This window comes from Aspergillus pseudotamarii (genome assembly GCF_009193445.1).
Source record: "Aspergillus pseudotamarii strain CBS 117625 unplaced genomic scaffold BDV38scaffold_10, whole genome shotgun sequence".
Taxonomy (NCBI): domain Eukaryota; kingdom Fungi; phylum Ascomycota; class Eurotiomycetes; order Eurotiales; family Aspergillaceae; genus Aspergillus; species Aspergillus pseudotamarii.
The window spans coordinates 463909-477899 of NW_022475024.1; the positions used below are offsets into that span (position 1 = coordinate 463909).

General features: G+C 47.9%; 5 protein-coding genes across 5 annotated transcripts; 2 read left to right on the top strand and 3 right to left on the bottom strand.

Moving 5' to 3' along the window:
* Positions 1–139: 139 nt before the first annotated feature.
* Positions 140–6082, bottom strand: BDV38DRAFT_289904 (Fungalysin metallopeptidase-domain-containing protein; the record flags this gene model as incomplete). The annotated part of the gene is made up of 7 exons (XM_032061357.1): positions 140–561; positions 629–1179; positions 1246–1640; positions 1701–2080; positions 3086–3710; positions 4644–5689; positions 6022–6082. The coding sequence occupies 7 exons, from the start codon at positions 6080–6082 to the stop codon at positions 140–142; spliced, it is 3480 nt and encodes a 1159-aa protein (XP_031916899.1).
* Positions 6083–6533: 451 nt separating this feature from the next.
* Positions 6534–8430, top strand: BDV38DRAFT_268952 (MFS general substrate transporter; the record flags this gene model as incomplete). The annotated part of the gene is made up of 7 exons (XM_032056873.1): positions 6534–6644; positions 6814–7001; positions 7059–7083; positions 7146–7285; positions 7351–7705; positions 7762–8001; positions 8074–8430. The coding sequence occupies 7 exons, from the start codon at positions 6534–6536 to the stop codon at positions 8428–8430; spliced, it is 1416 nt and encodes a 471-aa protein (XP_031916900.1).
* Positions 8163–9920, bottom strand: BDV38DRAFT_10499 (fungal specific transcription factor domain-containing protein). The gene is made up of 2 exons (XM_032050889.1): positions 9771–9920; positions 8163–9672 (listed from the first exon to the last, which is right to left on the bottom strand). Exon 2 carries the CDS (start codon positions 9451–9453, stop codon positions 8542–8544), a length of 912 nt encoding a protein of 303 aa, XP_031916901.1. The 5' UTR covers positions 9454–9672; positions 9771–9920; the 3' UTR covers positions 8163–8541.
* On the bottom strand, positions 8895–11093 carry BDV38DRAFT_239485 (fungal specific transcription factor domain-containing protein). The gene is made up of 3 exons (XM_032053770.1): positions 10577–11093; positions 10436–10527; positions 8895–10369 (listed from the first exon to the last, which is right to left on the bottom strand). Exons 1-3 carry the CDS (start codon positions 10716–10718, stop codon positions 9587–9589), a joined length of 1017 nt encoding a protein of 338 aa, XP_031916902.1. The 5' UTR covers positions 10719–11093; the 3' UTR covers positions 8895–9586.
* A 463-nt stretch (positions 11094–11556) lies between these two features.
* On the top strand, positions 11557–13334 carry BDV38DRAFT_289905 (kinase-like domain-containing protein; the record flags this gene model as incomplete). The annotated part of the gene is made up of 3 exons (XM_032061358.1): positions 11557–12158; positions 12198–13170; positions 13289–13334. The coding sequence occupies exons 1-3, from the start codon at positions 12011–12013 to the stop codon at positions 13332–13334; spliced, it is 1167 nt and encodes a 388-aa protein (XP_031916903.1). The 5' UTR covers positions 11557–12010.
* Positions 13335–13991: the final 657 nt, after the last annotated feature.

Genomic DNA, 13991 nt, shown 5'->3' on the forward strand with positions numbered 1-13991 from the left:
GATTGCACATTTATTTTGGCCTCCCGTCAGAGCCTGATCCGCGTCCAGGATGGCATTGCGGGCCTGAACAAAGTCGGGATTGCAAGGTTGTCTAAGAGTATATCGTCAATGATACCATCTCTGTTGGGAAGGAATGTACTCACAGCGCCATGGCATCAATTACTATCTTCATCGCCAGGTATTTACCGTCCTTGGGCACCCCCCTTTCGTCAAAGGTTGGCCGCGGGCCGTCGTCCTTCCCGTGCTTATCAATCAAGTTCCATAGCACTTCGTACAGCATCGAAGCCCAAACAGTTCCACCTGCATGGACCAGGTACATTCTATTCAAAGACGTATAATTCAGCGGGTTAGTTTCCATCGAAGTCGAATACGGATACTCTCGAATGCCCTTTGGACTATTATAAACCCAAGCCCCCATTCCATAATCTGTTGCACGCGTGTCATTGGGTTTGAGACGGATCGCAGTCGCCATGAAGTCACCCCAACCTTCCCCCATGCTAGCCGACTCGAAAGCACTTAAGCATCGAGAGTTGCCAGGGCCACCGGTAAGTCGCATAGACACTAGGTAATACTCATATCAACCCGAACAACTCATAAAAAGGGCAGGAATAGCTACAGCAGTACTTACACCCATGTGTATATTCATGAATTGCAATCCCAGACTCAAACACTGCATCCCGAGGGGGCTTGGTGCGCGTGAAGATATACATGCGCATGCGGGCTGGGTATCCGTCGGGTGGAGTAGCGAAATCGGCGTTGTTCGTCCCCGCTCCATCCTGCGCATTCAGGATCACATAGTCCTTCTCCTTGCCTCCCAAGCCGTTGTTGTTCCATTGAAAATTGCCTGCCTGTTCAGTAAAGCCCAGTGTGTACAGGAGATCATGGTATGTGTTGGCTGTGTAGAAAAGTTGAGTAATGGAAGCATTAATGTAGTCCTGAGGAGATCCATCGGCCGGATACTCATAAGTAAAATTCAGAGTAGGACTTTCGGGTCGGGAATTATTAATGTAAGTCGGTAGGTTCTTGATATTCTCCTGGGCAATACCGTTATTCCCCCGTGTTGACGTCCAGTTTTTCTGTCCATCGCCGAACCAGGTCCAGGGCGATACCTTCAAATCCCACGGATCAGTAACAATAACACGGCTCCCTGTCTCAGTAGGATCATTGATTCCCCAGTCACTGTGATAAATCATTGATGTCAGTGATCAGAGTGTTGTCAATATCTGGCAACCGGACACGACTCACTAGACTTGAAAGGTGGCCTCAGAAACATAGTCGACAACACCATGAATTTCCTCGACGGTGTTCGCATCCACATAAGTCAAGAGCCAGTTCTCATCGACATCGGTCTCTATTCTCCACGCCAGGCGCAGAGTCCCGTCGGGCTTCACGAGATAGACAAGAAGTGCCTTCGGGTCCGAGACCGCCCCGGACGTGCCTCGGAAGATGTACCCATGAGGATGCCCCGTGGATTCCGCAGAGACGCCATCCGCTTTGATGGGAAGTTGAAGATGTGTCAAGGCGAATTGCAACGCCGCCACGGGATCAGTAAAGTCACGTTTTGTCAACTGGGTGATGTTGGGACGTGGCCCGGTGTAGAAGGAGTTTCCATAGGAGAAGACTGTCCCGTCTTTACCGACCTACATCCAACCAGTTAGCCTGGTGTAATAACCCATGTGGGCCAGGGTATTGGTACATACGTTGACATTAAAATCCGCGTTGTCGACATCTACATCGTGGATTGTCTGGCGAAAGTGCACGTGTGCTACACCGTTGTCCCCAACGTAGTGATCTTCTTGGAGGCGGAAGCTCGCGTTAGGGAATGTTTCTCTAACCAGCTGCATGGCCGTCTCGACATAGCTTTGCTTAATCAAGCCGGCATTCATAGTAGAAACGGGGATCTGCTGATTGAACTCGACGTATTCTGCGTTGGGAGTCAACCGAAACTTTTCCAGGTCAACACCAGCGCGGCGAGGAGATAAAGCGGACTCAATAGGGTCGGTAAAGGCACAAACAGACAAAGCTAGAGCCCCGATTAAGCAAGGGATATACATGATGGAAATGGGAGAGAAAGAGAGAGCTGGAAAGGATTGACTAGTGAGGCGAGATTGTGAGAAGAGATGTTGATATTCCAAGCATTTATCTTGACTACATTGTCGGTGGCATGTGTGTCTCTACCAAACTCAGTACAGACAGGGTCATACCATTAACGGTTGTATCTTATTCACTTGTTCATTTCATGCAATTTGCCATTGGTGCATAAGAACATATTTGAGGTGGAGTTTCTACTACATTCACCACTTCAGTCCGGCCAAGGATATTCCAAAAGGTAAGCCACCCCTCCTCTGGTACTCATTAAGTTGCAATACCAGTTCATGGATTGGATTTACTCGGTGGAGCTTTAAAGCGCTGATAAATATCTAAAAAGAATGCTAAATACCACGGAACATTGGTCTACCGTTCTAGAAGTCATCACTCACCTTCACTGTTGATCGGCTGCTCCTAACCATTCATAATCAACCCAATGTCCTACAAATAGAACACGCCAGGAGCCATATGCAATCCAGAACAGCCCACTAAGATTGAAACGGGAGCTGGTGAAAGGTTCCATATGAATGTTTAGTACAACCAACACATGACAGCCTAAGAGGACATTGATAGAGGCTTACGCTATATGCTCTATAGATCGCGCAATGCCTCACAAGGCTTGAATATTCGGTTCCAGGAGACCTTAGTGCATAAATAACTACATTGGAGGAATTCAAGAGCACCAAGACTCTTCACACCTTCTATTCCCTCATCTGATGGGTGAGCATGTACCAGTTCTGGAATGCCTGACCTTGATGAATTAACCTTTTACCAAAATCTTATCACAATTGATATCCTCCCGTTTTATGGCATTAAATTTGTCTGGGCCAATTACCGTAAGCCGTCTCTACTCCAAAAAGACAAAGTCTTTGGAGAGAAATGGTGTCGGTTCATGGAGGCGTGTAAGAAGAAAAGCAAGAATATCTATACCCTAATTGTTCCAGGTAATCCATTCCATGCATATATAATGGCGTGATCAACTATTAATTGCTCGTACTATCGGAAGGACTATCCACTTGAATGTTTCTTCCTTTCATCCGCTGTGCAGCCCGGAAATATAACAATATAACCATCAGCCCCAGCCATATAACAAGCTCTGTACCATAGATGACGAGTCCCAAAACACTTAGCGAAGACTGAAAGATCACAGACAAAATCGAGGCTACATCTCCGCTCGCATCGAGGAGGGCAAACTTGAGAGACAATCCTGCATCTGACCGCGTCCTGAACATATCGACGTAATGTCGTAGTACACCAGCTGCCAGAAGAACGGCAGAGAGGATTGCCATGAGAGTTGATGGCCAGTTGTGACCTCTTCTGAAGGCCACACGGAGCGCAAACACGAGACCGGTCTCAGCGCCGCCAAGAACTGCACCTATGACAATTGCAAGAGGAGCAATTTTCTTCAGGCTCCATTTCCCACCGTAGTACATGCACTGAGACCAAGTCCAGAGGCTGAGAAATATGAGGATATTCGGCTGAACTTGCAAAGCAATATTGAAGTTGTTTGAAATATTGTACACGCCGAGGGGAACCCCGGCCATGGCCCAGCACAAGAAGAAGGCCGCAGACAAGGACTCACTGTCATGCCGTCGCCAATTTTTCCAAATCTGTGGTAGGAGCTATCCTGGGGATTAGTTTCCTAGCTTAATGAATAAGGCGGGGGGGTGTATAACCTGAAGAGACCAGAGCACGGCTCCCAATGTGCCGAACACATTGGCGGCGACATGATTGTCCATATGTCGACAACCAGTTCGAAGGTGATAGAGACGAGTGAGCACACTTCAATTGAATACACAGTCCCGCTGAAATGCAATGTGTTGCCAATCTAATTTTTACATGCGGGCCTGACGGTGCGGGCCTGACGGTGCGGGATTGACACCGTGGAGCTCACCAACCAGCGAAAATGGCATGTATTTTGATTGATATGGAACTGTCCAATCACACTCAGCCGATGCATGTATTCTGGCCCACATGACCCACGACTTCTATTTATTACTCGATTTGGAGCATCTTCTTGAAATAGAAGGCGGTCAAAGATAACAGTCCAAACTTAGGTCGAGACAGATGACCGCCTACTTAATTGAGTTGTCGATTCCCCAAGGAGTTTAGACGGGATTGCGGATGCTTCTGAGATTCCACCTGACAAGCTATTCTAAAATTGCCAATGTCGCAGGCATTGAGGTTTGCCATGTCTATCTGCATCATATTTGAACAAGTTGTACTCTTCCACTGCACAGGGCCAGAGCTGCATTTGATCCCCGACATTGCTGCAGCTGAGGATGTGAAGGGGCGAGAATATATATTTTTACCATTCTAGAATTGCTACACAAAGTCTAATACAAACGTTTTGCCTTCTGGCAATCCATACATGCTTCTCCCGAGAGCATTGGAAATGCAACGACATATCAAAAGTTTCAAGACACTATCTCGTTTCTTATTCATTCTATCCTAGGTAGCGGAATTGCCTCAACATCAAGTTGACTCCACCGTGACGCTAGCACGCGCCCGTCCTTGATCGTCGCCAATACATGATCGTCAAACCTATCGAGCACAGTTATATCCTCTAAGGGATTTGCGTTAAGAATAAGTAAGTCAGCGGCAAATCCAGGCGCAATTTGTCCGAGAAACCTGTCTTGCTTCAGCAGGCGAGCAGGGGTAATAGTGGCACTCTGGAGAATTTCCAAAGGTGTCTGTATCCTGCTGCGGATAGCGAACTCTTTACTCTGGGCGAAGTGCAATGGCCCTAAGAGATCTGTCCCAAAACATATATCTACACCAGCGTCGCTAGCAAGCTTGAGTGCATGCAACCCCTTGTGCAGCACCTCCCGATTCTTCTGTGCAGAAGCCGGGGGCAGGAACCCGCCGAACTCAGGCGAGTCCATTGTTGCATAGGTTACTAGAGTCGGAGTAAGGAAGACCCCATGCTCCTTCATCAGCTCCGCTGTGGCTTCATCGAGAAGATTTCCGTGTTCGATTCCCTTCACCCCCTGGCGGATTGCTTGTTGTATGGCCTGCGGGGTGTACGCGTGGGAAGTGACATATGTTCCCGCGTTGTTAGCTACAGTAACAATGGCCTTGATCTCTTCGTCGGAAAATTGGAGATGATGGATCTGGTCCGATGGACTGGCGACACCACCCCCTCCCATAATTTTGATAAAGTCTGATCCTTGTCGTATTTCCTCGCGAGCGTATTTCAGACATTGTTCCACACCATCCACAATACGTCCAATGCTGTTCACCTGTCCCGCACAGCATTCATTGGGGTCATGTTGTTGGCGACGATCCCCATGACCACCAGTCTGTGAGAGAGCATGTCCGGCAATGAACAACCGTGGCCCCGGTATGACACCTTCCTGGATGGATTCTTTTAAGGCCAGAGATGCCCCTCCACAGTCTCTTACAGTCGTGAATCCTCGGTTCAACATCGACTGACAGACGCTCGGCTGTCGTAGAAGGTTGAGGTCATTACTGAGCTCCTTCAGATCTCGAAGGCTTGCAGATCCTGGGACGGCAGCGATGTGTACATGGCAATCGATAAGACCGGGGCAGATGAACTTGCCATTCAGATCAATGCGGATAGTACCAGAGTTGGTATCGCCTAATTCCGCTGCATTGCCAACTGCCGATATTAACCCGCCGGAGAGCATTACTGATGTGTTTTCGGTGATGTTCCCAGTGACAGGGTCGATTATATTGGCATTGGTAAAGATGTATGTCTGTTGGGGTTCTGGTTGCCAAGGCTTGATAATGCGCCGAAGATCGTGTGGAGTAACTCGTGAGGACGTTGCCATGATGACAGAGAAGGACGAAGTTCCAAGAAAAAAGATGTTTGTCGTAGGAACTCATCAGCTAGCTTGAAAATATCGGTTGTATGCATTGAAACATAGTCGCATTCTCGGGCATTTATAAGTCACAGAGGCCATCACTCACATAGGCACCTGCGGGTACATGTACCCGCATATAAGACCCACTTCAAACAAAATGAATCCATTTAGCGTGCGGATCCATGTACCCGCAACATTAACTCAACCTTCAGCCATTAGGATTTCACACCGTTTACCATTGGACTATCGTCGTCAAATCTTCTAAGCCAGGTTGGTGCAGGGCAGAACCGTAAGACTAGGGAATATTTGGCAAACCATTCAACTTGGGCGAATCATGGGACGTTAGACAAGCTCTAGGCCCGCTTGCGTATGGACTGGTTAACTTAGGAAATACCGTCCTATGCAGATGTGGACCCATCCATGATAATCTGGGGTGCGGGGTCTAGCGCCATGGGTGAATATTGCAATCGTTTCATGACCCTTGTAAGGCTATAAGAAGCCATCCGACGCAGATAACTCTGATGTGGTCTCCCGAGTTTGTCGGTGTCAACTTAGGAGTTGCATATTATCATTTATCCCCTCGAAAACCTTCTTCATCGATATACAAAAAAAACCAAAATGCTGAAAGAGTCCGACAAGCACGTTTCACAAACGCAAACGGCAATATTCCTTGATCTGGAGGAAGAGAGACGTGTGAAAAGAAAAATCGATTGTGTTGTCCTTCCACTGGTAGGTATATGATAGTTCTATTTGGCCATAAAGACATGGAGTGCTGAAAGTAGGAACAAGATGTGCCTTGTCTTCTTTTCTCAATGTAAGCCACCATCAAGGCAGGGCAGCTGCTATGTGTTGTGCCAGCTATCCGCATTTTGGGTGAAACCCTTGCTGATGACGCTAGAGTTCAGACCTTGACAAGCAGAGCTTAAGCTATGCCAGCGTGTTTGGAATGATAGAAGACCTAGATCTCCATGGTACACAGTTTTCATGGCTGGGATCTATCTTCTATGTTGGGCAGCTGGTAGCAGAGTTTCCAGCTATGTACCTGATGAGCCGCTTGCCGCTGGCTAGATTCGTTGCTTGTACAGTGTAAGTTTGGCCCCTGCGTGACTCTTTTAAGGGACCCTGCTAAATGGATGGATCAAGGATCCTGTGGGGAGGGATATGTATGGTAAGGGCTCTTCGTCTAATTCAAGACAATGCCGTCCAAGAATAATCGAGATGTTTCTGTAGTGTCTGGCAGCAGCGACGTCTTTCCCGTCCTTTATGGCAGTGCGGTTTTGTCTGGGCTTGGCTGAAGGCGCCGTATCACCGGCTTTCGTTACCCTAACCAGTATCTGGTACAAAAAGAAGGAACATCCCATGCGTATAGGGTAGGATTCCCCATGTCCAATCTATTTCATTCGCCTTGACCTGGCTATTAACGTCTGGCTCTTAGTTTGTGGATCAGTTGTAACGGGCTCGCTCAGATTGTCGGGGCACTGATGATGTACGGAATCGGTCATCAAACAATGGATATTGCCCAGTGGAAAGCCATGTTCCTCATATGTGGTGGTCTAACGATGCTCGTGGGCATTTTATTTTTCTTTCTGATGCCCACGGGTCCTGGTGCAGCCTGGTTCCTCAAACCCCATGAGCGGGAGATAGCCACGAAGCGACTCCAGGCAGAAAGTGAAGGAGGGGATCACACCAATTTCTCTACATCACAGTTGAAAGAGGTGGTTGGTGATATTAGGGCATATTTGAGCTTCCTTTTCGGTGTTCTTCTTACACTCCCCTCGCCCGTTATTGCAGTAAGTGTCTCGAAGTTCTGGATCCATAATAGTCACTCACGATTCCCGAAACACAGTTCGCATCTCTAATTATTCACTATTTGGGATATTCGAACTTCGAGACAATGCTGTATACCTCACCGTCAGGTGCAATTCAGATCATTTTCATCTGGGTTGGGATCATCTTTTGCTGGCTCTGGCCAAATCGCCGGTGTGCCATCGCGATCGGACTCAGCATTGTACCACTGACTGGGATTATCCTTCTCTTTGCCCTCCCTCTATCAGCGGGCTGGGGTATGATTGTTGCGTCTTGGCTGGTATGATTCAACAACCTAGAACAGCTCCCAATTCCTAAGTACGCTTCCAAAGCTCACTCATATACCATATAGGCCTCTGTGATTTCGAATATCTTCTCCATCCTTCTCAGTCTAAATGCTTCAAATACACGTGGGAACACGAAGAAGGCAATTGTCAACGCTTTATTCTTCGTCGGCTATTCCGTAGGAGCTATTTGCGCACCACTGCTCTGGAACACCGAGTACGCGCCCCGTTACCATAGTGGCCTTGTTTTGGCTCTGGTTAGCTGGCTTGTCTTCATTCCCTCAGTGACAGTGTATTGGTTTTCTTGTGTTTATGAAAACAAACGCCGATCCGCAATCCAGATGGGGGTGAGCGAGCATGTGGCTGAGATAGCTGGGAGGGATATGACCGACAAGGGGGACAAGCAGTTCCGGTACATTAATTAAGACATACGGTTCTCCAATCGGCTCTTGGAGCGTTACATTTCACTAATAGTGCAATGGCTTCATTTATCTTCATGTCGTTTAAATACCGTGGGTGAAAATGGGAGATGATCGTCAGAGTGGAGCAGAATCCGCATTCCACAATCTACCACCGTGGTCAAGTGTCCTGCCTGCGTAAAGTCCATCAAATCCTAGCAAATGTTGATCGGAAAAGGAACAGTCCTCTAGCAATGTCCCTATATCATCGAACAGCGCTCCACCATACCCTTGGTAATAAGGTTGATTAATTGATGTCTCGCCGCCTACCTCGTGCCAGCGTGTTTCCCATGATGTCGCATAATAAGGCTGATGAGCATCTTCGATGAACTGCGCGCTGTCTCCAGTCTGTGGCTCCTTCGGTCTCACGACGGAATCAGACATCTTTGTGGGATTGAGATCGCGGTAATCAAAACCGGGCTCTCCTTGGTGAGACATGGCTGCTAAAGCTTTGTTGACGACCACCTGAAAACTATCCACATGTTTCAGGGCATTCCTTGCCAAGGCGCTGCCACGGGCCATAAAATGTAGGGCTTCCATTGCTGTGCTTACTCTAGAGTAAGATCTGAGCCTAGGATGCAGAATACTTTCCAGGAGGATAATAATAGTGGCAGAGCTGCAGCAGTGAAAGTCGGTATGAGAGAAACGGGCTAGCTGTCGGCGATTTCTGAGAAGCTCGATCAGGTCAATTATTTCTTCCGCGTGTTGGACACAGCACTTTGACAATTCTTGGATCTCTGCACTCGCGATAGTGTCGTCTCTCCTGCTCCTTTTGTTGCTAACAAAGCTTCGCACTTTACGAATGAGGGCAGCACGACTGATATACGTCCACACCATACAGTAGTGGAGTCGTAGGTGTACATTAAGCCTTAGAGAGACGCCATCCAGCGTTGTCAATTCAGCTGGTAGCTGTTCCTTCCAGGCAAGAAGTTGCAGTCGGATTTCTTCTGTAGCATATCTATCCAGTGCTCTGTTGAAGGAGTTAGCCATACAAATCCAAATGGATGATCTGTCTATAGCATAATAACATGGGCACCTGACTTTGACTGAATTGCCTTGTTGAGCAACTGAGTTAGCTTTGTATACGCCACCAGCCTTTCGGCACGAAACGAATCAGAGGAATCTAAATCTGCCCGTCGCTGGGGGAGGGGGCAATCGATATCGTTGCATTGGAGCGTTTCCGGATACCCGAGAGAGATAGCGACCCGCCTATAGCAGTGAGAAAGTAAGTAAGAAAAACGGGAATGATAGGGGATAATCGGGCATAAAATAAGGACAAAACGGGGAACTGCATGGACCATGCATACCGTTCAATGTTATAGGTCGTCCAAAAGACACGATTTCGGATCTCTGACAATTGTGGGGGTAAATTAAAACCGGCGGGTTTCCGATGTAGACCGAGGCAGATCGCATTGCGCAACGCAAGGCCGAGATATGTGTAACATGTATTAGTATTATGAATTGGTAGCGAGTAAAGGGCTGCTAAAAGACAGCTTAGCACCCCTTCCAAGGATGGGCATGTTATTATCCGTGGTATAAGGTACTGCGCATGCCGAAAATATCTAGCACCAGGAATACCGGTCTGTTCTATGTTCACTCCTTCCGCATCATTGTCTGGGCAATCTTTGTGAAGATGAGCGAACTGACTTCCCAGAGAAAAGACAGCCAGGGCCAAACAAATCAATTTGGCGTCGGTAACAGACGTAGAAAAATCACTCCTGTATAGTGCATATAGTTGACTACGAAAGGTAGCCTCGTCAAAATAGTACCAGTTTGCCTCAGCATAACAGAAGAAAGTTGAGATAAGGGCCTCAGCCTCGGTCTGTGATGGGAAGTCTTTCAAGATCTGGTTCATCAGATCGTCCTCATACTCACTACATGATTCGTTCTCCGGGTAGAACGAAGGCTATCAACGCGATAGAAAGTATGATTAGACTGAGACTTACACATAGGGAATATCCATCCGACATACACTATGCTCCGAGAAATCTGGTCTCTCGGTTTGGGAAACTGCTTCAGTAGCTGAATCTAGGAAATCCTTATGTGCTAGCGCCTCATGTCCTCCTGAATAAACTGTTAACGTATTGCGGTGGGTTCCTACTATTGAACTTACCAAATGTAGTTGCGTTAGAGCCCGGTAGTGTAGTTGTAGATTCAGGTGCCGGTCTCTCGCCTGGGATAGCGCTAACATAGCCGAACTGCTTTGCAGACTGATTTCCAGCAGATGGTGGGTTAGCATTCATAACAATTTTCATTAAATGAGCTGACTGATCTGCCGTGAGACCAATCTCAGGATAGAGTCTGTTGAACTGTGCTGCAACATCTTCGTGATCGATTCTATCCTCGTTGGGATGGCTGAAGATATTTGAATAAGTTCGTGATCATCCTTGGGCAGAAATATAATCAACGGTTCATACCTAATCGGTCGAGCGACCGGTGTTATCTTTTCTGATTCAAAGATACAGGTGGAGTTAGTATTGTTGCAATTCTGGCATCTGTCCGGAGACACCAGCACACATCGTCGCTTACGTACGCGACAGGTGGTACAGGCCTTCACAATTCGTTTACGCTTATCCGGAGGTACTCTAGGACGAAACCGCTTGGATGAAGAAGTTTTTCGTTGGTCAGGCATTGGTGAGATGGAAATATACATATGTACATGAACTATGGCATCAGGATTCCAGATCTCTTTTCGTGACCACCGGTCATTGCCGATAGGTCATGTGACTCCACACCATGCCAATCACATTAGCACCAAACCAGGGCCGCGGCGATAATTCTTTAAATTTTTTCTTTGTTTTTTTGTTTGTCTTTTGGCACTTTTCTCTGTCCTCTGTAGTTATCTTCGATCAATGCTTAGTGACCATGGTTAGCAAGTGAAGGATATTTTACAGAAAAGAAAGACCGGATTGATTGAATCACCCGATCAGACTGAGTACTGTAGATCGTTTAGAGTTGATTAAACTGACCAACCAGGACCAAGGCGGTGTCGTGGGCAGTCACATGATCATCTGTCCGCATGGAGATGTACATATAGTACTAGCCAAATATCGTACTTAATACCGGTAGCCAACTCCTGATCAAAGTGAGGTCCAGGACCAGCACCGGCCTTGGCGTACCGAGAATTCAGGATTACATGACATCATTCCACGATTGATATTGATACACACCCTCGCGGACATTACGAAGTCATTACCATTTCGCATACGTGGGGTAGAGTGAGCGCCAAGAATTGCCAGCGTGCAACTTTGCTGATGCTGTTGGGGGGCGGGATTTTTACCCTTGAGATGGAATTTCTTGGGCCTTCCGTTCTCATCACTCACTCCGTGCCAAAAGATTCTTGACATTGCCCGATGAGCAACCGGCGCGGGTAAGGTGCTAAATCCCGTACATTCCTATCTCTGGACCTTTTCTTTCTTTGTTTAATTTTCTTGATTGATTTTTATTTCGTTCCCCTGCAGCTTCATTGCCTTAACCGGCACAGAGTAAGCCAGCGGGCCTCCGTCCAAATGATATTTCTCCTCGCGTGCTGCCCTGAAAGACTGGAATGCCGAAGGGTCTTCAACCCGTTCTCCAGTTATACCTTAAGCTACTTGAACCCCTAACATCTAAAGGGGGATCTAATAGCGATCCCAATCAAGCACTGCTGACACAAGATCCACTCGTTCCGGAGGCAGTGGAGCTACCGGAAAAAAGTGAGTTGGCAATGGCAAGGGATACGAGCCAGACGAAAGCTCCGAGGGCAAAGCGATTTGCACAGATTAATGGGAAACATTATCATTCCTTGGAGGCTCCGAACTTGCGGAAGTCCCTTTCGCAATGGGACAGGGTCAGGACTTGGCTCTGTCTTGGTAAGAAAGAGACTCAAAAACAAGACCCCCAGCGGCCACAAACGGAGTGGGAACAATGGATCGGGAGCGTTGGGGATGGAGAGCACATTTTCGGTAAGACTGCGGGGATCATAACCCAAAAATATGGGGAAATCTGCAGAATCACGGGCGCTGGAGCCTTCGGAGTGGTCCTGCTACTACATAAGACACAAGAATGCAATCCGCCCATTGATCGCTACTATGCCCTGAAGGTCTTTCGTCGCCGACCCGGCCAGCTGTGGTCGGAGTATCAAAAGCGAGTGAGCGCGGAATTCTCCATCGCTTCCTCGTTGCAGCACAGGAATATTGTGCAAGCGTTCGAACTCCTCCCTGTGGGCGGCGGTAACCTGTGTCAATGTATGGAGTATTGCGCCGGTGGAGATTTATATTCCCTCCTGGTGGTCTCTGGCCGCTTAGAGACGACCGAGGCAGATTGCTTCTTCAAGCAGTTGATCCGCGGTATCTGCTACATGCATGAAATGGGTGTCGCCCACCGTGATCTGAAGCCGGAGAATCTTCTCCTGAGTCATCGTGGCTGTTTGAAAATTTCCGATTTCGGTAACGCGGAATGCTTTCGCTTCGCATGGGAAACTGACGTACATTTGTCGAGGCAGCGTTGCGGGACTGGGCCATATATTTCCCCTGAACAATACCACGATGAAGAGTTTGATCCTCGATCCGTCGATATCTGGTCGGCCGGTATTGTTTATGTGGCCATGAGGACGGGGAGAAATCCGTGGAAGATCGCGAATGGGACAGATGAATGCTTTCGAGACTATCTCGAAGACCGCCAGGTCGGCCGGGGGTACTTCTTGATGGAAGACATAAGCCATGTCAGGTTATCCACCACCCCTTCGTTAATCTTCCCAGACCGTTAATTCTACAGACACAGGACCGAAGCGGTGAAGTTTTATACTCCATGCTGGATCTTAATCCTCTGCGCCGGCCCGCCGCAGCCGCGATTCTTACAACTCAGTGGGTAAAGGAAATTGCGTGTTGTGAAGCTGCCACGTCGGGACTCCAGGGACATGATTTATATTTGTTAGCGAGAGCAGGAGGGCCACCTTGAGATTAGAATGCAAGACATTGGAACAGGAAGTGGTAGGTATTTTGACTGGAAAGACAAGTGAAGGGGGTTGATTGCAAATTGTGATATCTCGTAAAAACCGCTATGCCATGTCATTCTTAGAAGCTCCTCGTCAGGTGTGCATGCTCCTTACAAAACACAAGGGGAGACGTTAGAGTGGGTGGCGCCAATATTATTACAATAGGAGGGACTGGTCTTTCCACGCCTGGCCTCTGATTAGAAAAAAGGTTCGTGTCTTGGTTTAGTAGTGTATATGACTTCTAGTCGGGTCTTCGGGCATGTTCGCTACCCCATTTAGAATTCCAAGTGCAGGTTCAACCAGCCTTAATCTTCTGACCGTCTGACTGCTGTATATGTGAAGTTCAGAATAGCTTTGTGAGATTTTGGAGCTGGGAGGCTATGCCAAGAAATGGTGACATAGTATGCCCTACTTGCTGCGGGACGCGCGGCGGCATGTTGCCCTCCGAGTGCCGGTATCTCCTGGCCGATTTTACGAGACGAAAACAATAAGAAGGCGAAGGGTATTGTGGAAAAGTTTGTCTAGCGTTCACGAGAATGATCTATCGAACGGA